The sequence below is a fragment of the Pleurodeles waltl genome, chromosome 2_2 (assembly GCF_031143425.1).
Source record: "Pleurodeles waltl isolate 20211129_DDA chromosome 2_2, aPleWal1.hap1.20221129, whole genome shotgun sequence".
Lineage (NCBI taxonomy): Eukaryota > Metazoa > Chordata > Amphibia > Caudata > Salamandridae > Pleurodeles > Pleurodeles waltl.
In genome coordinates this window covers 847,300,060-847,323,427 of record NC_090439.1, presented here as the reverse complement: position 1 = coordinate 847,323,427, position 23,368 = coordinate 847,300,060, and the positions used below count along the sequence as shown (strand labels likewise).

Genomic DNA, 23,368 nt, shown 5'->3' with positions numbered 1-23,368 from the left:
CATCTTTTTCCCTGCCCACAGACATGCTGGCAGGGAAAGAGATAAAACTATTGCTCTTGCATGCAGGGAACTGCATGTTTAGGAGCTCCCTGTGTACAATAGCAATGCTGGCTTCCACAGGAGGCAAGGAGCCGACTGGGACTCCGGGGGGGGGGGGGCTTGATGCTCCCCCCGCAGTCCCACTGCAAACTGGGTCCCTGAGGTACCCCGGGAAACATCGCCAGGCCCTGGGGGTAGGGGTCTCCAGGGCCAAAATCAGCCCTGGAAGGGGCGGGAAAGCACAGCCCCCCTCCTGTATTGAATGAAGGCTGGGCCCAGGGGGAATGGGCCAAAATCAGCCCGGGAGAGGGCCAAAGTCTCCTCTCCTCCATTTGTTTATGGCCGGGCCCCGGGGATGGAGCCCAGCCCCTCTCTACTATTAAGTGTGTTTACTCAGCAATTCCATAATGAAAAATTATATGAAATCCTTTGTGGAGGTGAATGCATCTTTGATGTATTAGACCACAATCTGTATGTGACTGATGTGCAGATTCTTTCTTGTCCTCTCCTGATGAGAGCAGAGTCCATGATTCGCCCTTTAAATTGTTCAGAGTATGCAAATGTACAAATCACCTGGAAACTCCACCCGCTCGTATTGTCCAACTTAGTAGTATGCAAAGGTCTTACCAACTTGCAAGGATGATGGACAGCTTATCAAAGGGCCCCTAGTGCATTTTCCGGCGATTTTGGTGGCGCGTTCTTGATGCCGAGGGATAGGAGGACATCTCCACAAAACAAAGAAGCACTTATGTCATAAAGATAACAGGAAGGACCCTGGTCTGGTCAAGATTTAAGTCTCTGTAGTCTCATTGCCTCTCTATAGGATGATTCATGTTATCACAAACTTCTTCATAAAGACGCGCTAGTAAAAATGACATTGCCAAAACGCACACAAGGTCGCTGGTGTAATTTCATTGTGCTCCATTACTCAGCTATAGTGTTCAATACGTACTGGACATTTACCCATGGAGGCAGAAGGAACTCCACTTGGGTAGATATTTTGTGCAAAAAAGTGGACTCTTCTTGGATAAAAAGGCTGGTCAGATTCCTTTGTGGCAGAATCACTCACACAGCTACTGACACACCCACACAGACACTCATGCACCCACTCACAGGTGCACTCACACACTCATGCACCCACTCATAGACCCACTCAGACTCACGCACCCACTCACAGACCCCCTCGGACAGTGACGCACCCACTCACCGACCCTCTCAGACATTCATGCACACACTCAAAGACCCAGAGACTCACGCACCTACTCAGACACTCATTCACCCACTTACCGACCCCTGCAGACTCACACACCCACTCACAGAGATGCTCTCACGCGGGGGCGCAATTTATATTTACCTTAGGGCACGAGTTATAGTTATTTGAGATAACTCTAAGAATTACTGCTGAAGACGTTCTATGGTGTTGTGTGAGTAAACTTCAGAACTTAACTATAAGGCCCCTGTAACCTTTGTTGTTGTTTTTTTAAGTCAAATATATATATATATATATATATATATATATATATATATATATATATATATATATATATATATATACACACATATATATATATATATATATATTTTGTTTTTAAGTAAGCCCTGGTGTCTAGGGGGCAGAAAGACTAACGGTATATTTTGTTGGTGGGTGGGGGAACGGCCATGCCCATAATGAGCCCCATCCCTATTTTTTTATTTACACTCTGGTGTCTAGCGGGCTTCCTACCCCTGCAGATAAGAAGTAATTACCCACATCTTCTCCCTGGGGGAAGGGGGTGACTGTAGCCGTCAAATTTGCTGGGGGAGCACAAGTTGTTGCCTTAGAGCTGCTACCCCCATCCCTGCTGTCTAGTGGGTGGATCCCTGCTTGACGATCACTCTCCTGTGACAATCTCCAAGCAGGGATTCACTGGGCAGAGATATCATTGGAAGGGGGAGATTCTCCCCTCTCCAGCGAAACCTCTTCCCATCCCAATCAGTGCTTGGGTGGCTGAGATATGCCCCAAGCACTGACGCAGTTAAAGTTAAACAAACCCATTAGCTAGTGTTTCCTCCACTTTAGTGTAATGAAGTAAGTGTGCCCTGCACAATGCTGATTGTCATTACATTAAATTATTATTATTATTATTATTTTTTTTTTTAAAGACGACGACTCAGCCTTCCTAGCCAGCCAGAGTTTAAAAAATAATAAAGGAATCCCTCCTGTGCTTTGCACCAGAGGGACTTTATATGCCTCCCCAGTGTTAGCCAATGGCCGACAGGCCCACTGGGGAGGTAGGGGGGGTGTTGGCCATTTCATTTAAGGAGTTAACAGATAATTTTGTTTTGTATATTTGTGTTTTTTTGTACATGGTCCAAAAATTCATTTACTGTCGTGCCTAGGGTAAATTGTAGGTTCTTCTAATTCAATTTAGAACTTTCCGGCCACCACTGCAGGGAAAGACCTGCTTCTCCTCCTCTACTGGGGTCCCCACCCATGTCTTGCCAGTATCCAAAGTACAGGGAGCCCACAGAGGCTTTGATGAAGGAGGTCAAGCCTGGGCCATAATGGAGTTGAGAACGTGTCTTGCTGCACTTCCATCCTGGCCACACCCCGTAGTGCATTTAAATAAGTTACTGTATTTTAAAACTCAGTTAAAAAAACTCTGCTTAAGCATGTAAGCTAGCATTCCACAAAGAGGTGTAAGAATATTGACAACTTAAAAATGGGCCACATTGGAACGTAAATCAATACATTTACACACTTGTGTATAAATATCATAGGGAACTCTCAGAGATTGAAAGATATGGGAACTAGGCAAAATAAACTTTGTGCAAGTTATAAAGTTCCATTGATTAAAATCCAGGTGTTCTATTTCCAATGTCTGTAGCCTGACCATTAGACCACATCTTGGCGAAGACATACAAATACTTTCTGCGAATGCAAAATTTGTGCCTTGGAAATCTCCAGGCTTTGTATCTTAAGCAAACCCCACATTCTGTTCTAATAAAGTGCCATTGCCAGTCACAAACATCTAAGTAACATGCAATGTCAAAACTGCAACCCACTAACATGGCGGTGGGGGGAGAAGGGGGTATAAAGCTGCCACCCAATTTTGTGACCAGCAAAAGCAGCTGTGAGCATTAGAAGGAGCAGATATTGGTCCTGTAGTCTCTCTGCTATTCTGCCTCCTGATTATCAGTGAGGCAGGATTTTTACAAATACTTGTGAATGTCTTATTTGAGCTTTCTAAAAATGGAGCTTGCAACACAACATAACACAAACAATTAGTGTGTGAAAACAGCACTGAGCTGCAACTTTGACAGCTGCACAGCTGACCTCTTGTCCGCTATAAGAAAACCTAATGGAATATTACAAAAGCTACTAAAAGTACATGGGGCAGTTTACAAGATGGAATACATCTGCTTGAAGTGTAATGGATATTTTGTATATCGACTATATTGACCATTATCTTTTTTGCTGCAAAACCTTCTCAAAAGTACATACATGATTAAAAAAACGTGGGAATGGTGAAAAGGATGGGCTCACGACTGCTTTTTTTTTTTTTTTTACAGTGGTATAGTAAGCTGAGATGCTTGATAGGTCAGTCATGATTTTTCTGCAACACCACTCTGCATAATGGAAAGCTTAGGTCTATACTTTAAATGCGCAAAATAAACCACAATCCCATGAACACTAGGTAGAACCAAGGCATTTCCTTATTGATGGTCATTACCAACAGTAACTGGTCCCAACATTAACATGTCTGTAGACTCAATCTGCAGACCAAAGTGACAGGGGAAATAAGGAGCAAGTTGAGCATGTAAACTACAGGACATGAGACCCTGAAATTAAAGGCCATAAGCTGATTATCTCTTGTTTACAGGCCGCAGCTGAACTAGTACTGAAACATATCTCTTGGCTCCCGTTTGTCAGGACTGAAATACATGTCTCTAAGGTCTTCCTTCTTCCTTTTTAGTAACAAAATACTTATGGAAGATCAGTCAATTGGTCATAGGGCTGATCAGAGGTCACAAGAAGGTTGGTGGGTGGAGCAGAACAGTCAAAGATCCCAGCTAGTGAAACCAACAAGTCTGGTGCTACATTAATTGGTGCTTTAGGAGGCAGACTAATATTAACCTGCAGTAGCACTGGCCCTGAAGGAAATACTGCTTCACCAGTTAGCAAACGGGAAACTCACAGCAAAATTGAAGCAGAGATATGGAAATCAGGATGACCGGCCTCAGCTAACCTAACACTACCAGAAGGCCCAAGGTGAAGACAAAAAGCTCCACCGTACCTCTTAAGCAAAAAATGGGAAGATACATGCGCTCACCTGCAATGGCATTGTATGTGGTGTGGACAATGCAAGTTCATCACCCTCACAGTCCACCTATGATCTCTGTACCTTCTCAACAAGTGCTTGGGTGTTGGGTCAGTTCAGACAAACCTCGCAAGGTCACTGTCTCTCTGAGCAGCTCACATTCTCTAGAAAGCCTCCACACTCACTTTGATCCTTCGGAAACTCTGACCTCCTGCTCCTGTTGTAAGTGATGTCCAGGTTTTTTTTATTGTAAGGGGCATAATTTGAGTAATCATCACTGATGTCCTGTGAGGGCATGATGGGTGCACAAGTTATGGTTTGCACAGCTAATCATAACTCAAACTTCACACACTGTTTGGCTTTTGTTTCATAACTGTAACTTCAATGTAGCCTTTTTTTGTTTCTGCCCATTTCTGAGATTTGTTTTTTTTAACATTTGTTAATATCCTTCAAGCAAAAGTAGCCATAACTTATGCTTGAGGTGTTTTTGTTACCGATGCATATGTATGTACCTATGGATGATGATGTGATACACTAACCTTAATATTTACACCATGCATATCAGAATTGTTCTAGAATCCAAAACGGTACTGTACAAAACAAACATATAATATACTCACCAAGCAGGCTGCTGCTGCCCCTTGTAAATGCTCCACAAACCATGCCGAAGTCAGTGATATACCCTACAAGTACAAAAAAAGCTTTCCATCAATGCTGTTATTTCAAATATATATGAAACTATGTGCGTATGGTAGCTTGAATTAAGGGTTCTCTCTGTAACGTTTAGGTCACAAGTTCGACTACAATCACAACCGATCCATCTTTTCATGCTGCTTAGGTCGATGAAGTGAGTACTTTTGAGATTGGTGATGGTTACAGCATTGTGATGGAAGAAAACTAAGGTGGGAAACATTAGATATGTATATATTTCTAAAACAAGTTATAAATATTATTTTCATCAACAGGGTAACTAATCAGGCCCTGACTTCAAGTTCCTTAGAATCAGTATCGCACTTCATAAATATCAATACCATTGGGTTTGTTATTTATCAGATGAAATAACACCTATTGCGGGTTTTGTTACTGCACCAAAATCCGCATAGTACAGTAAATAACATATACTTTTCCCCTGTTAAATTCAGTCAGGTTTGACCTGTTGTTGATACATGGTGAGGCTTGTATTTAAACCAGTCAGAATGTGTGCTTTTAGGAAGGATTGTTGAAAAATTGGTAATTATTTGAATTTACAATGAAATGCAACTAAAACGGTCCACAAATGTGTATGTTTTTGCTAAACATGGTACCAATAGGAGATATTTTTTTTATTTATATGCCTGTTGAATTGGTTGAGTCACTCCAAATAGAATAGGTTTTAATTCTCCAACCATGATTTTTAAAATGCAACAATGATACGACCTTGTGCGAGCCAGCAAAGCTCAGTTTCAAATTATATGTATACATACATATGTGCAAGATGAACAATGTTTGTTTAGAAAGGAAGCTCTAGTGCGAAAAACCAGCTTGTCTGGGAAGATGGTTAAATACAGAGGCTTGGGTGACAAGGCCCGGAGATCACTGACCCTCTAGGCAGATTTATCGCCACTAGGAAGGCCTTCTTGATGGTAAGGAACATGAAAGGACACCTTAGGAACGTAAGGAGGAGACTGAGGTCTCACTGAGGCATGACAAAAAGTGAAGGCAGTGACTTAAGTTGGAGATCTTTCAAAAATCTATTTACAATAAGAGATTTGAAGAAGGGTGGCTGATCAGGAAGGCTGAGATAGCAGAAAGATAGCCCTTTAGGGGGCCCGAGGCAGGGCCCTGCTAGGCAAGAGAGAGAATAAACAAAAGAACCAGAGAAAGGGGGGGGGGATATTCAAGTAATTTTTCTGCACACCATGCCAGATCTTGCTCTAGCAGCACGCTTATACAATCTTGGTGGCGAGACGCCAAGCTGCCAAAATAACATTGCAGACTTCGGGTGGAAGGGCAAAAGCTGTCAACTGTTGCCCCTTAATCTTAATGCATGAAGGCAAAGCGTTGACAAGTTCGGGTGAACAACCCTCCCCTGCTGCTGCAACAGAAGATCCTCCCGAAAGGGCAGCCTGATCGGAGGACTGATGACCATGCTAAATAGTTTGGAATTGCAAACTCTCAGAGCCCAGTCCTAAGCCACATGGATAACTTGGGCCTGGTCATTCCTGATCCTCTTGAGAACTCTAAGTAGGAGTGATATGGGCGGAAAGGCGTACAGGAGGCCTGAGCTCCACTCAAGCTGAAGTGTGTCTCTGAGTGAGAGCTGCCTTGGAGACTCTAACGTTCAAAATTGATGACACTGCATGTTCTCAGAGGTGGCAAACAGATCTAACCAAGGCTCTCCCCACTGCTGAAAGACCCCTTGCACCACCTCCGTAAGGAGACACTATTGGTGATCTCCTAGGCATCTTCAGCTGCATTTGGCCACCCTGGCGTTCAGAGAGTCCCCCTGAGACCAGAGGCCTCTGATATCCACCTCTCCCAGATGGCCGTCCCATCCCAGGAGTGATGCACCGGTCACTACTGTCAGATCTGGTTGGTGAAGAGAGAGGGGTCTGCCGTTGACCCAGTAGTGGTTTGTTAACCACCACTGCTAATCTTGTGTAGTTCCCTCTGAAATCTGAACTATGTTGGAGAGATTCCCTTGATGCTGTGCCCACAGGAACTTCAGGTCCCACTGCAGAGTCCTCATATGCCAGCAAGCAGGTGTGACAAGCAGGAGACTATGACGCACAGCAGACTCATAGTCAGTCTCACCAAAACCCAGGATAGAGGCTGAAAATAATTATAGCCTGAATATCCCGGACTCACCATTCAGGAGGATTAGCCTGAAACTGCACTGTGTCTAGAATAGCTCCGATGACAGGGAGAGCCTGAGAGAGAGTCAGGTGTGACTTTGGTATGTTGATAGTGAACCCCAGCAAAAGCAAGAGGTCCGCCGGAATCTGGAGGTGGGAGATGACTGCCTGGGGCGAGCCTGCCTTCAACAGCCATTCATTGAGATGGGGGAAGACTGGTACCCCTGATCTTCACACATGAGCTGCAACCACCACCATCACTTTGGTAAACACCCAAGGGACGTAGGTAAGGCCAAAAGGGAGCACAGCGAACTGAAAAGGCTTGTAGCCCACCGTAAACTGCAGGTAGCACCTGTGGGCAGGCAGGATTGGATTGTGGAAATATGTGTCCTGCAAGTCCAACACCACCATCCAGTCTTCCGAGTCCAGGGCAGATAGGACTTGAGCGAGCATAAGCATTCAGAATTTTCTCTTTTCTCAGGAAGAAATTGAGATGGTGCAGGTCTAGAAAAGGACGAAGTTCTCTGTTCTTTTTGGGCACCAGAAAGTAGAAGGAATAACAATGATGACCTATTTCTGACATCAGCACCTTCCCTATGGCTCCCTTGGCCAAGATAGCCACCACTTCCTGGTGGAGTATGGAGAGCTGGTCCTCAGTCAACCTTTCACAAGAGGGTGGCATGGGTGGAGGGGTAGTAAAGAAGGGGAGGGAAAAGCTCCTTCAGAAAATCTGTGGAACCCAGCAGTCTGATATTATCAACCTCTAGTGGTCCAGGGGATGGCGTATCCTGCCTCCCACTGGTTGCCCATGATGGTTGGAGGGCAAACTAAAGAGGTTTGGAGGCTGCAGCTGGCGAAGGGGAGGGGGGGAGGTGGGGGGCAGTGGGATTTGACCAGCCTGACCTCTGGTTGCCTGACCCACAGGGTCTGGCAAGTACCACGCATGTCCTCTGCCACGTAGAGGCTGGAGAGCTTGTGTGCCGCACTGTGCAGGGGAGGCTGGGGAACTTGCATGCCATGGTCACTGGTCAGGTAAGGATGCGACTAGAAGCTCCTTCCATGGCCACCAAATGAGCAAAAGACTGACTGGAGTTGGCAAAGGGCCATGGTAGGGCCAAATGACCTGGCCGTAGCTCTGTTATCCTTGAAGCGCACTAGCACAGAGTCCACCTTGTTTCCAAAGAGATAGGAACCATCAACAGTCATGCCCATTAGTGAGGCTTGGACATCAATAAAATGCCAGTTGTTCTCAGCCAGTAGTGGCGTCGTAAGGACACCGATGTGGAAACCGCTCTGCCCAGAAAGACAGTTGTATCCAGCCCACATCTAATCGTGAACGTAGCTGCATCTCTTCAGTCAGAAACTGATTGGGAAAGTATGGCCCAGGCCTCCTCAGAGCGTGGGAGTAATGGCCCAAAAAGGCATGCAGTGTTCATGGACCAAAGAGCCAGGCTATTGGAAAAAAACATTTTAGTGCCTAAGGTGTCCAGCCTCTTGGACTCCTTATCCAGTGAAGTGGTAGGGAATGCGCCAGGATTTAGACAGGAAGGTGTAGGCTTGGACCACTAAGCTCTCCAAGGTGGGGTGTTGTGTGAGGAAACTGGGGTCCCCTGGAGCAGGGTGGTGGCCGTGGGCAATTGTTCACAGGAGCCCCTGAGCTGCACTTGGACCAGGTCCCAAGCAGAAGGGCTTCATTGAAGGGGTGAAGCAGTTCTGAGGGGGTAACATCGGCATCCAGCAAAATGCCCTCAAGTGGATCGCACCTTTTTTCGCAGGACACACACAGACCAGACTGCCCCCTCTCACCTCCTCACCAAGGAACATCATAATACCCCTCATCCCCACCTTGTTCAACATCTACATGACTCCCTCCAGCAGACCTCATCAGATCCATAATCTTCTACGTAGATGACACTCAATTCATCTTCTTGCAGATCGACGAACCTGCCAACATCAAAACAAACTTCTGCAACACCATGGCCAACATAGCCAATGGAGTCGAAGGATGAGAGACAATTGCCTCAAACTCATCTCCAACAAAACAAAGGTACTTATCTTCAGGAAGAACACCTGCGTATGGGACCACAGCTGGTGCACAGCAGAACTTGGACCAACACAGACACCAACAGACCAGGCACGCAACCTGGGCATTATCCTCGACAGACAACTGACCATGAAACTACAAGTCAACTCAGTCGTCTCCTCCTGCTTCAACATCCGTCACATGCTCCGCAAAATCTTCAGATTAATCCCAATCGACACCAGAAAGACAGTCACACAGGCCCTCAGCACCAGCCACCTCGACTACAACTCCCTCTACACTGGAATTTCCACCCAGCACCTTAGAAGACTCCAGACCATACAGAAAACTGCAGCCAGACTCATCCTAAACCTCCTCACCTTTACCCACATCAACCCCACTGGCTCCCCATCCAGAGCAGATGCCAGTTCAAGAGTCTCATGCATGAATACAAGGCTTTACACAAGCAGGGACCATCCTACATCAACCATCGACTGAACTTCCACCTGCCAGCAAGACACCTGCAATCCACCTCACTCGCCCCCGCACACACCCCCCAAAATCCACTCCCGTGGGGGCTGCTCCCTTCTCCTACATTGCTGCTAAGGCCTTGAACGACCTGCCCCTTCACTTCTCAACAGCACCCTCTCTGGCGGACTTCAGAAAGAAGCTCAAGACCTGGCTTTTCGAATGAGACATGGTACCCTCAGCTGTGCTATACAAATCCTGATTGATTGATTCCTGGCTGAAGCACCACTGTCAAGGCATTTGTCTTGACTGCCACTGAGGGCTGAGGTTCAGGTCCCCCACTGCCCTTCTCATCACCATAGAAAACAAAGCTCCTTCCTCCATAGCCAAGGTAGGGGAAGAGAGAGCACCCAATATCTGGAGGTGTCCAGTCCAATTGCCTACTCCAATTCCCAACACCATCCATGTTGGGGTCAGTATTCCTCAGGGTCGAGTGGCCCTTCTCAATCTTTTCCAAGTCCTAGCCCATAAAAAATAGCGCTCAAGCTCCAGTCCTTGGGGGTAAGGTTTCAGTCGGCGTTGAACGATGGCCCTCCGGCTCTGCATCAGAGTCAAGAATGAGAACGGGGATGGTGCCGCCAGGGGTGCCAGGAGCATCAGCATCGGGAACAGCATCAGCGAAGGTCGAGGTGGTATGACCGGTGCTGGTATGGACCCATCTGTGGATTGAAGGGGACCAACTTGCACTGGATGACTTCAACGGATGGGGTGAAGTCAAAGTCCTCTTTGATTTTTCTTGTGAGACTAACCCGAACGCCCGGACGGCTTTAAGTGCGACAAAGATCTTGAGCTCTTTAATGGACACCGGGACACACCGGGACCTTCTCCTCGACCAGAATCCAGACCGTTGTGGTGTTGCATATCAAGCGGTGATGAGCTTGAGGGACCGCTCCCTCAAGGCCTTGTGGAGCATGGCACGGAAGTCGGCGCAGTATCAGAAGCATACAAGGTGAGGGTCTATCACCGACATCTGTCAGTGACAGGCCCTGCAGGGCTTGAAGCCAGGCTTTCTAGTGGACATACCTGAAACAACAGGAGAAAAGATCCCATTAAAGCTTCAACAAAAGTTTTTTTTTTAAAAGAGTCAGTCAAAAATTGACTGGAGGTAGCTCTCTCCAAGTCTGCTGACTGGCACAGAAAGAAAAGAATTGACATCAGCGCTCAGGGTGGCATCTGTATAGGTACGGCGTACATCACTTCTGGCGCAGACGATGCTACGAAGAGCTGAAGGATGCCACCTACCAGCATGCAGGGTACTGCTCACAAAAAAATGATGGATCCAGTCTGTTGCCTGGGGAATATTCTATAGCTGAGGAATCTGCAGTTAACAGAATCCATCAGAAAAAAACTGTTTGGGCGGTTCTAGGTTTTGGGGTTAATTGGTTTAAGTCAGCTGTCAATCTGGGTCACGTTACGATGGCTGAGACAGTATGCACCCAGTAACTGAAAGTACAGCCTTCCAGATGGAGACATCTTGGGAGAGTTTATAATGTTTAAGATGAAAACAGTGTGAAAGTGATGGGTGGGCAATATATCTCTTATTCCTTGTAACATGATTTTAAGCCCAAACTGATGTGGAGTCAAGTATGCACAAGAAATAAGAGGGCCTGATCTTCATATCTCCCAGATGATCGCCCCAACCGAGCAATGATACACCTATGAACACCATCAGCTCTGAGTGGGATAAGCAGAGACACATGCCTCTGACCCACTCGCTGTCCAGTAGCCACCATTGCATATCTATTTCAGTTTCCTCCGAAATCAGGTTACAATCTGACAGATTTCACTGATGTTGTGCCCATTTGAGGTCCCATTACAGAACCTGCATCTGCCACCCCGCATCTGCCACCTCGTGTATTTGGCTAGCAGGATGCCCACAATCCCAACAGCCTTAGAGTAATCCATACTGATTTCCAGGACCGAGGCCAAAACATTGGGCTCATAGCCTGAATGTGCTGAACTCTTCACTCCAGTGGAAAGGCTCTAAACCGTACTGTAATAGCTCAGATGAACCGGAGCATCTGCAAAGGAGTCAGGTGTGACGTCAGCACACTGACTGTGAACTCCAATGATATTAAAAGGACGACTTCCTGGAGTGAGCCCACCTTCGGCAGCCAGTTGTCAAGGTAGCAGTAGACTGGTACCCTGACCTCTGAAGGTGTGCTGCAATGCCCGCCATCACTTTTGTGAACACCCAAGGGGCACTGGTGAAGCAAAAGGGAACGCTGATAACTGAAAACGCTCCTGCCCATTGTGAACCAAAGGTAGGGCCTGTGGGCCTGCAGGAAAGGGACCTGAAAATAAGGGTCCTGCAGGTCCAATACCACCATCCAGTCTCCAGGTTCCAGGGCAGACTGCATCCTTAATTTGTCCTTCAGCAGGAAGGTATTGAGAGGGCAAAGATGTAAAATAGGACAATGGCTTTCTTTCTTCTTCAGAGCAAGGATGTAGCAGGAGTAATACCCAGCTTCTACTTCTGTGACAGAAACTCTCTCTATAGTCCCTTTGGCCAAAAGGGCCTGCACTCCCTGCCATAAGATGGACAGATGGTCCTCCGTCATCTGCCCTGAAGGAGGTGAAAAGCACCTGAAATTATGGTTATTTATTTACCCGGCCCCTGAATGGTATGGTTTGCTCGATATTCTCACTGATGACCGGTCAGCTCAGGATGTTTTGCACCTTTTACATGATGAAAATATTGTTTCACAGCCTCATGAGATTTGGTACCAGTGATGGAAAAGGTGTCTTTACGGTGGTCTCGCCTGTAGCCTGGCATACAGAACTAGTGAAAAGACAAGATACCATTGCTCATAGAAGGGGTTGCAGCATCAAACTTTTGTGGAATATGCAATTCTTCAGCATCAGGGGAGAACGTTTCTCCTGTAAAGCAACCACTTTACCTACTTCCAGGTCCAGAATACCTTCTGCAAAATATACAAAATATATTTTTTTGATGCATTTGTCAATCCACTAAAAGAGGCAGCAAATGTAAAAGGCTTGCTGTGGTATCGCAAGTGCTTTTTTCCCCCGCACGTGACCATGATAAAATACAGGTACAAAAATGTCCTTGCTTCTGAAGATGGGGAACAGTCAACACAATTGAACTTGACATACCTCTTCATTCTAGCCGAAAAAGTTACAATTTCAACACTGAAAGCAGGGTTCACACTTGAAAACCCTACAACACTTCCCATGGAAGAGCAAGCAGATGGGGATGGGCAGAGGAGGGAGAAAAGTAAGTTGGTGGCAAACAATGGGAAATTTCAGATCATCATGTAAATTCCACTGTTTGCACAGCCCCCACAGTCTAACCTTACAGGTTGGGAAAAGGTGGCATTGAAAATTAGAACAGTATATCAAATTATATTACCAATATATTATTATTTAATAGTAAAGACTTCCAAACTGAAAATACTTTGAATATTTTTCTTCTAATTTCATCATGCACAGTAAAAGGAAATTAACGTTACACAGGCTCAACCTGAATCCGTCCAACATACAAGCATGCTGTTGTCTTCCTTGTTTTTAGAAATGCTTAGGCTGCCTTCACCAGCATAAATGTGTGATGATTTTCTTTTATCACTCCTTAGCTTGGCAGGATGCTACAACAGCATCAACAGATCCTTCATCTTTAGCATTTGCAATTATTTGTGCCCTGGCTGTAGTCCAGGAAAATCAGTATTTTCCCACCATCAGTGGAGCTCAGATTCCTTTTCCCTGCCTCTCGCATGATCCATTCACAGACTTGTGGACTTCCCAACTCAGCTATCACTGTACCTCTAGTCTCTTGGGAACCCTTCATGCTCTAGGTCAGCAGCATGTAGGCTTTGTTTAAAACCTCTCAAGGCAAAGGGGATAATTAGTGGATCTCTTTCCCTTTGAAATACTGGACCTCAGCATGAAGATATGTCCAGGGCTTTAACTGGGACAGGTACCCCGGGGGCGAAGACCTGGCAGCAGATAAAAGCTGATGTTGAAATGTGTTCTTATCCGGCCCTGTAGTCTGTTCTTAACTTTACTGGGAAAACAATCCATTTCTGAGAAACTTCTGCACAAACCGTTAAAACAACCCATGTCAGCAAGGTAGCTCATGTTTACATTTTAAGTTTACATTAAAGCACATTTCAGAGCTCTGGAATTGAGGCTGAAGGCAGTGCAAGTTTTTCACAGTGCCGGTCTGTTGACCATAAAGGTGTTCAAAATACATGCTTAACCAGTCCTTGGCCTCTCTGCAGATGGCATCGAGCAATGGTCATGAATGCCACTTGTAATTGTGATTATAGGAAATTGTGTGTGAAGGAAGACCCGAGCTGTCAAATTATTTACAGATAAATGAGAAATCAGTGCTTACAGGTGAGTGCGTAGGGTGTGTAGTACAAATGGATGGTGGCGCGAAGGAGATGCAATGAAGTGCATGCAAGAAAGCATGAAAGGAGGGTGCATACAAGGGAAGAGATAAGGTATGAAGTATGCAGAGGGAGGATTTCAAAAAGACTTGGGGGGGGAGAAATGATTGTGTCTCACAAAGATTCTACAGAATATTGGTTGAAGGGGAGAACAGGTGTAACATTCTGAAGACAACTACTCTTTCCACAGACCTCAGTTTCGTTTAAAGTCTCATATTTTCAGAATTGAAATATTTTCAATTCTAATTATTTATAACAGACTCGTTGTTACTCATTTGCCTGAACCTCGGACCCATCAGCCTAGTGCACCATTTTCTCTCTGCACTTTTCTTTGCAACAACCCAATCATGTGGTCAGGAGAGCTCAAGTGCATTCCCACAATTTCCCTCGAGGGAGGCACCTACAAGCCTCCTCTCGCTGGCCTCTCATATCCTAGGCCTAAGGAGCAGGCCAGTGCCATCTTGTGGAGAGCTAGATAACAGTGAGGCATTGCACCTCCTGATCCCTACAGCCTCCACAGAATGTTTGGTATTGCAGCTCAAACCTTCAGCAGCTCATCTGCTTCCTGAAAACTATGTGCTAAACATCTGACAGCTATCACCCCTTTGTTGGCCGTGCTGGATGCCAAAGAGGGAGAGCCCGCCCCCAATCACCAAAAAGATTCTCCAGGGTGTCCAGCAGGCCCCATCATGAATTTTAATCCTTAATAAAGGTGTCAGGGTATCTCAGATCTCAAATAGGCCTTAGGCTTCCAGAAGGAGCTTTTCCTCTACCATACCATATAGAGAAAAGAACTTCTTCCAGGTGGTAAATAGGTACTTTTGCTATTGCTTCCTTTTCGCGCAAGGTATGCATTTCATTTTTTAACTGTACTAAGCATGATTGCCTGTTCCTATGCTATCTTGGTGGCATCTGAGCAGATACTGCTTAAAATTGTAGAGAGTCGCATTTTAAACAATGCCCGATACCCAAAGACCTGTCATAATTTCCATTCTGTCAAACTCAGGTGAAAAATAAAATTTTCTTCCCTACTTGTTCGGATGGAGGGGGAAAATGGCCATGAAGTTTTGAAAGCTGTATAGGAACCTTTCTCTATATGCTGAGGAAGGGACAGCTGCTAACAACTATTCATGAAGAGTACCTGGTTTGTTGACACCTATGACGTTGCTGCCCTTGGTAAAGGGCCCCTGAAGGTACTTCTTTTTACATTGATGCAAATATAATTTGTGGGACTCCTTTCGCCCTCTTAGCATAACAACTTAAGAGTCTCTGAAAAGATTTTCATTTATGCAACCTAATAATCCACCTGTGCTAGAAACATTGGCCCTCATTACGACTTCAGCGGTCTTTCTGAAAGACCGCTGAAGCCGCGGGCACCACTATACCGCCAGTGATGGCGGTTTATGTGGCTCCCTATTTTGACTTTTCCGCTGGGCCAGCGGAAAAGTCACATCAACACTGCAGCCGGCGGCAATGTTGATGTGCAGCGGGTGCAGCAGCACTCGTCGCGCATTTCACTGCCCGAAATTCAGACTGCCCGAAATTCAGGCAGTGAAATGCGCGATGGGGCTGTGCCTGGGGGCCCCTGCACTGCCCATGCCAGGAGCATGGGCAGTGCAGGGCCCCCCAGGGGCACCCCAACTCCCCCTTACCGCCAGCCTTTCGATGGCGGTGTTTACCGCCATAAAAAGGCTGGTGGTTGGGGATTATGACTGGCGGTATGTTGGAGTGGCTAATGCGCCACGGTCATAATACGCTGGCGCTACACCACCAGCCTGTTGGCGGTGTTACCGCAAGCTTACCGCCGGCCGCCAGGGTCGTAATGAGGCCCACTGTTTCCAGAAAGCAGTCATTTAATAATCTTCTGCAGAATCTCTGGTGGCAATCCAGTTACCCTAATACATGAATAACGTGAAGATATATTTAAATGTATCATATTACCACCAAATTAGCAAAATTTGCCAACATTTTTATGAAGGGGGTAGATACTACCAGTCTCTCTGCAAATGCCTCCAAAGCTTCTTACTTTACTTCCAAAGTAAGAAACTTCCCATCTTACCTCCGAGGTATCAATCATAACAGCTCAAAACAGTATTTGGGCAGATAACATGTACTCATAAGTTCCTTTTCTTGGAGTCTAGATAACATAGTTAAAAAGATCTTTTCTTCTTGCTGCATAAACAAAACTGAAACTGCTGGCACACAATTCCTCAAATATAGTTGAACCTCTGGGGGAACTATGTATTTTACTTCAGGTCTTTGAAGTTTTGAACTTATAGACAGGTAAGGTAAATCTGCGTTACAAGCTCAAATACTCCTACCAGATCATGTGTGGGAAGAGATGATGGCTCTAAAGTTAAAACATTACAACTCTTGTGGAGAACACTAGAATATGGAATAACATAGCATTCACTGATATTTCTGAAAGGAATTTACATTACCTGGAGGAGATGGCATTATACGTTTTTCTACGGTCTCAGAAGGTGACAAAGAAGCAAATGTTTCCCACTCAGACTGAGTTTTCATCCCAACAGGGTAAAAAACTCCATCATTAAGCCCCAAAATCTTAGAAATAAAAATACGTCATTAGTATGCCCAGACATGGGTCCCATGCCCAATGACCTAGGGGACCAAGCTGCACCTTACTGACAAGCACCAAATATGCCACAACCCTTCCAGGGTTGTTTGTGTTTCGATATAGAGAGGACCCTGCATGGCAGTTTGGACTGGACTGTTCCTAGCGGAGCAGAACCAAGACTCATTTGCATATAACTTGATTTCCTCTCTAAAGTGGAACGGTGGGCAAAAAAAAGACGAACTGTGATGTGGCTGCAAGTAATTACCTGTGGCTGAGATTAATTGAAATAATCCACCCCTTTTACTTTATTGTAATCCTCAGAGTGACTGTATTCCCCGATGTAGGTCACGTGTCCACTGTACCACTGCAACAAACCTGCACACTACTGTTGAGTCCCAGATATGGTGAAGCCAATGTGGGGTTGCTTGTGTTCTCGTTCAGAGGGGACCTTGTCAAATAGTTTGAGCTGGACTGTTCCTAATGAAGCAGGACCAAGACTGAAATACATGCAGTGCGTACCTAAATGGCTAGTTGGGCAAAAAAAAAGATGGGCTATGATGCATACAATTACCAGCGGCTGACATTAACTCAAACATTCCACCCACCAATTTATTGTATTTCTCACTGGAACGGTCATAACAAATGCATCCGAGTCTTTATGGGTGCGTGAATCTCCCCGTAGACTTCAATGGTTCTTACGTTGTGCTTTGTTCTCATTATGGAATCTGTAGGGCTCTCTTTACCCATACACAATTCCTCTTCAGTTGCAGCTCTCTCACATACAAGTTCAACTCCATTCCTGCCTATAAAGCAAGTTTTTTTAATTTCTCTGTGGTCTGCCAGCCCTTTCACTCTGCCACTCAAGAAAAACACAAAGATGTCAGAAAAGGGGCTAGGTTCTACCCTACAAACAAGATGGTTCTTCCTATTTGAAAAAAAGCTGTTTTGTCCTATTGCCCTGTTCCTCCTAGATCTTTGAAGTGACATTGGAGTAGGATATGCGCTCTGTGACAGCTCCATACAAAATGGACAACGAGCACAGTCCTAAAGAAATAACGGCCCAAAAACAATTGCTTCTATACTGGCTGAGCACATACATTGGCTGAGGTTTCTGCCTGTAATTACGGATTGTTCAGCCAAATGGATGGGCGGCTTGATAGGGCAGCATTTCGGCCTCTATCATGGAATACTTGCAGACATTCATAAGCGGTAGGCTATATCTATACACGGCATTGAACATATTTTTTATTTATTTTTAGAAATTGGAAGCAATTTTACCACGAAAACATGCATATAAAAAGGAAACTTCTCTCGACATTTCCTTTTAATAAAATCAAAGTAGCCTATTTAAACACGCAGTAACATTTTTGATTGAAAGCACCACTGTAGTGCTGACAGGACATCCCCATTCTTCTACAGGTCACCTAGAAAACAGTGAAAAGGTGTGAAAACCCAACTGTCCAATTCTACGAAAGAGTCCAGCATCTATTGGTCTCACAGTTCAATTCTTCCTTATCAAACAAACATCTGAAACCCTGAAGGTTCTCTTCTAACTGCAAACCTAGCTGTTATCTGGGATTTTGGGTTTAGCTGATTTATCATATATTTTTCATCCCTTTCTTCCGCAGTGAGAAGTGTTTTTTCAAACTTTTCCGTTGAGGTGCTTTCTTTTCTCAGTTCTACTCTCTATTACCATGCCTACTCTGTTTGATAGGTACTCCTCTTGTGATGGCAAGATGTCCTCGGTTTATAATGATTTATGAACTTTGACAGCTGAACTGGCTGTCAAGGAGCCACTTTTGAAATATCAGGAGTATGACCTCTATCTCCATTACAAATGCCTGTTTCAAGTATTCCAGTAGCAGACTGTGGTGGTCATTCTGACCCTGGCGGTCTTTGACCGCCAGGGCGGAGGACCGCGGGAGCACCGCCGACAGGCCGGCGGTGCTCCAATGGGGATTCCGACCGCGGCGGTAAAGCCGCGGTCGGACCGGCACCACTGGCGGGGTCCCGCCAGTGTACCGCCGCCCCCTTGAATCCTCCGCGGCGGCGCAGCTTGCTGCACCGCCGCGGGGATTCCGACCCCCCCTACCGCCATCCAGATCCCGGCGGTCGGACCGCCGAGATCCGGATGGCGGTAGGGGGGGGTCGCGGGGCCCCTGGGGGCCCCTGCAGTGCCCATGCCACTGGCATGGGCATTGCAGGGGCCCCCGTAAGAGGGCCCCTACATGTATTTCACTGTCTGCTGCGCAGACAGTGAAATACGCGACGGGTGCAACTGCACCCGTCGCACAGCTTCCACTCCGCCGGCTCGATTCCGAGCCGGCTTCATCGTGGAAGCCTCTTTCCCGCTGGGCTGGCTGGCGGTCTGAAGGCGACCGCCCGCCAGCCCAGCGGGAAAGTCAGAATTACCGCCGCGGTCTTTCGACCGCGGAACGGTAACCTGACGGCGGGACTTTGGCGGGCGGCCTCCGCCGCCCGCCAAGGTCAGAATGAGGGCCTGTATTAGTGTCCATTAGTAGCACACATAAACATCATCATCTTTCATTTCTCCATGTCCACTACACATCATCAACACTCCTGCACATGTATGGTACTTTTGCAGCCCAATCTGTCATAGATATTACCATCCAAACATGGATTTTTCTATTTGCAATGGAGATGCCCATTTGTCCTGGAATACTGGAGAAGGACAGTAAAGAGACTATCTCAAATTCTGCATTGTGCCCTTTCACTGTCAATATCTGAGGCTTTACTTCTGGTTTTCTTTAAGACTCCTAGGGCTGGTCGAAGATTCACAGCACTAGTGCTACTTTGTGCCAAAAGGAGTGTAGCTATGGCATGGCTCAGGGGAACTCCTTTTCAGCTGTAAGATTGACATAAATATATGAAAATGTTTAATGAATGGCAGAGGCATACAATGCACTTCTGTCAATCGGGTATATGCCCTAGAGACATTTAGGACCCTAAGAAATGTCCTTCGCTAAACATGAAAATGATTGCAAGAGACCTGCTGTATATTCCTTTCTGTATAAATGAGGCACAACATGTTAATGTATATTGTATGCATGTTGAACATGTTACTTACCTTCGGTAACAAATTATCTGGCAGAGACATATTATAGTTGCAGATTCCTTACCTCAGAATTTCCCCCACGCGTCAGACTGGATCTGGAGATTATTCTTCGAGCAGTACCCTCAGCACCGTCAGGTGGCATCAGTCATGTGCATCATTGTTGTCGTGTTCACCTTAATGCCGTCGCGGTCGTACATATGTGCCACCCCGGTGCGCTGACGTCAGTTTCATTTAACAACTTTCCACACCAGTAGCGCCGAGCCATAAAGAACACTGATATTAGTGCGCCAGAACTGGGGCACGGAAAAGGGAGTCCTGTCCCTAGGAGTCAGTCTGCAAGCAGGGAGGATGAGAGGGTCGGTAAGTAATCTGCAACTAGAATGTGTCTCTACCAGGGGGATACCCAAGCAATACAATCTTCAGCAATGGGCTGTGAACCAATATCAGACTAAAAGTCCTGCAGGACAGAACAGCCAAAGTAGCCATCTCTGCGGACCTCACTGTCCAGGCAGTAATGCTGTGTGAACGTGTGCAGAGATGCCCATGTTGCTGCTTGGCAGATGTCCAGGAGCAGAACTCCATATGCCAACACTGTGGTTGCAGCAGTTGTTCTGGTGGAATGAGCATGCAAACCCAGAGGAGGCTGCTTCTTTGCCAAAGTGTAGCACATCTTGATGCAGAGGACAACCCATCGAGAGATGGTCTACTTCTTCACCACACTTCATGGGAAGGATGTGGGGGTGCGTACAAAGTAGGCAAAGTGATGGATTGACCTACATGAAAGGGCGTGACCACTTTAGGGAGGAAAGAGATCCTGGTATGAAGCACCACTTTGTCAGGGTGGACAGACAGAAATGGTGGCTTCGAAGAAAGAGCTTGGAGCTCACTCCCTCTCCGAGAAGAGGTGATGGCAATAAGGAAAGCGGTTTTCAGTGGGAGGAGCCGCAAAGGACAATTATGTAGTGGCTCAAAAGGAGCACACATAAGATATGTAAGTACCAGGTTCCCACTGCAGCATTATGAACCGGGTAGGTGGGACCATGTGATTGAGTCCCTTAACAAACCTCCCAAAGATGGATGATTTGAACAAGGATAGTTGAGCTGGCAGTCTGAGGAAGGCAGAGATGACAGTCAGGAATCATTTAAGGGTGCCAAAACAGAGCCCTGCTGGACATGAGAGAGGATGAACAGTAGAACCTCAGACAGAGGTGCAGAAAGAGGAACAACAGATTTCTTGGTATACAATGTCACAAATTGATTCCAATGACAGGCATGGAAAATGTCACTTACCCAGTGTACATCTGTTCGTGGCATTAGTCGCTGCAGATTCACATGCTGTGCATAGTCCGCCGTCTGGTGTTGGGTCGGAGTGTTACAAGTTGTTTTTCTTCGAAGAAGTCTTTTCGAGTCACGAGACCGAGGGACTCCTCCTCTTTGTTTCCATTGCGCATGGGCGTCGACTCCATCTTCGATTGTTTTCCCCGCAGAGGGTGAGGTAGGAGTTGTGTATGTTAGTAATAGTGCCCATGCAATGGAATGAATAAGTATGCACAGAATAAAGGTTAAGGTAATATATTTACAAATGTACAAATGTTGAATACTACTTCCAAACGGCTACAGGCTCCCGGGGAGGCGGGTGGGCGCATGTGAATCTGCAGCGACTAATGCCACGAACAGATGTACACTGGGTAAGTGACATTTTCCGTTCGGTGGCATGTGTAGCTGCAGATACACATGCTGTGCATAAACTAGTAAGCAGTTATCTCCCCAAAAGCGGTGGTTCAGCCTGTAGGAGTGGAAGTAGTTTGAAATAAAGTTCTTAGTACAGCTTGACCTACTGTGGCTTGTTGTGTAGATAGCACGTCTACACAGTAGTGCTTAGTAAATGTGTGAGGCGTAGACCATGTTGCTGCCTTACATATTTCGTTCATTGGAATATTTCCTAAGAAGGCCATGGTAGCGCCTTTCTTCCTGGTTGAGTGTGCCTTTGGTGTAAGTGGCAGCTCTCTTTTTGCTTTAAGGTAGCAGGTTTGGATGCACTTAACTATCCATCTGGCTATACCTTGTTTTGATATTGGGTTTCCTGTATGAGGTTTTTGGAATGCAATAAATAGTTGTTTTGTTTTCCTAATTAGTTTTGTTCTGTCAATGTAGTACATTAGTGCTCTTCTGATGTCTAATGTATGTAGTGCCCTTTCAGCTACTGAGTCTGGCTGTGGAAAGAACACTGGTAGTTCTACTGTTTGATTTAAGTGGAACGGTGAAATAACTTTTGGTAAAAATTTAGGATTGGTTCTTAGAACTACTTTATTTTTGTGTATTTGAATAAAAGGTTCCTGTATAGTAAACGCCTGAATTTCGCTTACTCTTCTTAGAGATGTAATGGCAATGAGAAACGCAACCTTCCACAAGAATGCATGGGTTCGAAAGGTGGGCCCATGAGTCTTGTTAAGACGATGTTGAGGTTCCATGAAGGAACAGGTGGTGTTCTTGGTGGTATAATCCTTTTTAGGCCTTCCATAAACGCTTTAATGACAGGTATCCTAAATAGTGAGGTTGAATGGGTAATCTGCAGGTATGCAGATATTGCTGCGAGGTGTATCTTTATGGAAGAGAAGGCCAGATTTGATTTCCGCAAATGTAGTAAGTATCCTACTACATCCTTTGGAGATGCATGTAATGGATGAACTTGATTATTATGGCAGTAGCAAACAAATCTTTTCCATTTACTTGCATAGCAGTGTCTAGTGGATGGCCTTCTAGCCTGTTTTATGACCTCCATACATTCTTGGGTGAGGTTTAAATGTCCGAATTCTAGGATTTCAGGAGCCAGATTGCTAGATTCAGCGATGCTGGGTTTGGATGCCTGATCTGTTGTTTGTGTTGTGTTAGCAGATCTGGCCTGTTGGGTAGCTTGACATGGGGTACTACTGACAGATCTAGTAGTGTTGTGTACCAGGGTTGTCTTGCCCATGTTGGTGCTATCAGTATGAGTTTGAGTTTGTTTTGACTCAATTTGTTTACTAGATATGGAAGAAGAGGGAGAGGGGGAAAAGCGTATGCAAATATCCCTGACCAATTCATCCATAGAGCATTGCCTTGAGACTGCCTGTGTGGGTACCTGGATGCGAAGTTTTGGCATTTTGCGTTCTCCTTTGTTGCAAATAGGTCTATTTGAGGTGTTCCCCAAATTTGGAAGTAAATGTTTAGAATTTGGGGGTGAATCTAACCCATTCGTGGACTTGTTGGTGATCTCGAGAGAGGTTGTCTGCTAGTTGATTCTGGATCCCTGGAATAAACTGTGCTATTAGGCGAATGTGGTTGTGAATTGCCCATTGCCATATCTTTTGTGCCAGGAGGCACAGCTGTGTCGAGAGTGTTCCCCCCTGTTTGTTTAGATAATACATTGTTGTCATGTTGTCTGTTTTGACAAGAATGTATTTGTGGGTTATGATCGGTTGAAATGCTTTCAACGCTAGGAATACTGCTAACAATTCGAGGTGATTTATATGCAGCTTCGTTTGATGTTCGTCCCATTGTCCTTGGATGCTGTGTTGATTGAGGTGTGCTCCCCACCCTGTCATGG

At 45.8% G+C, this 23,368-nt stretch overlaps 1 protein-coding gene across 2 annotated transcripts in view; it reads right to left on the bottom strand.

Annotated features, from left to right (window-relative positions):
* TMEM67 (transmembrane protein 67) overlaps positions 1-23,368 on the bottom strand; it is a 663,651-nt gene that overhangs the window by 550,250 nt on the left and 90,033 nt on the right. For both annotated transcript variants that reach the window (XM_069220469.1, XM_069220470.1), the window contains exon 7: positions 4,961-5,023. In XM_069220469.1, coding sequence (XP_069076570.1) covers positions 4,961-5,023 — 63 coding nt within the window. The remainder of the gene's footprint in view (positions 1-4,960; positions 5,024-23,368) is intronic.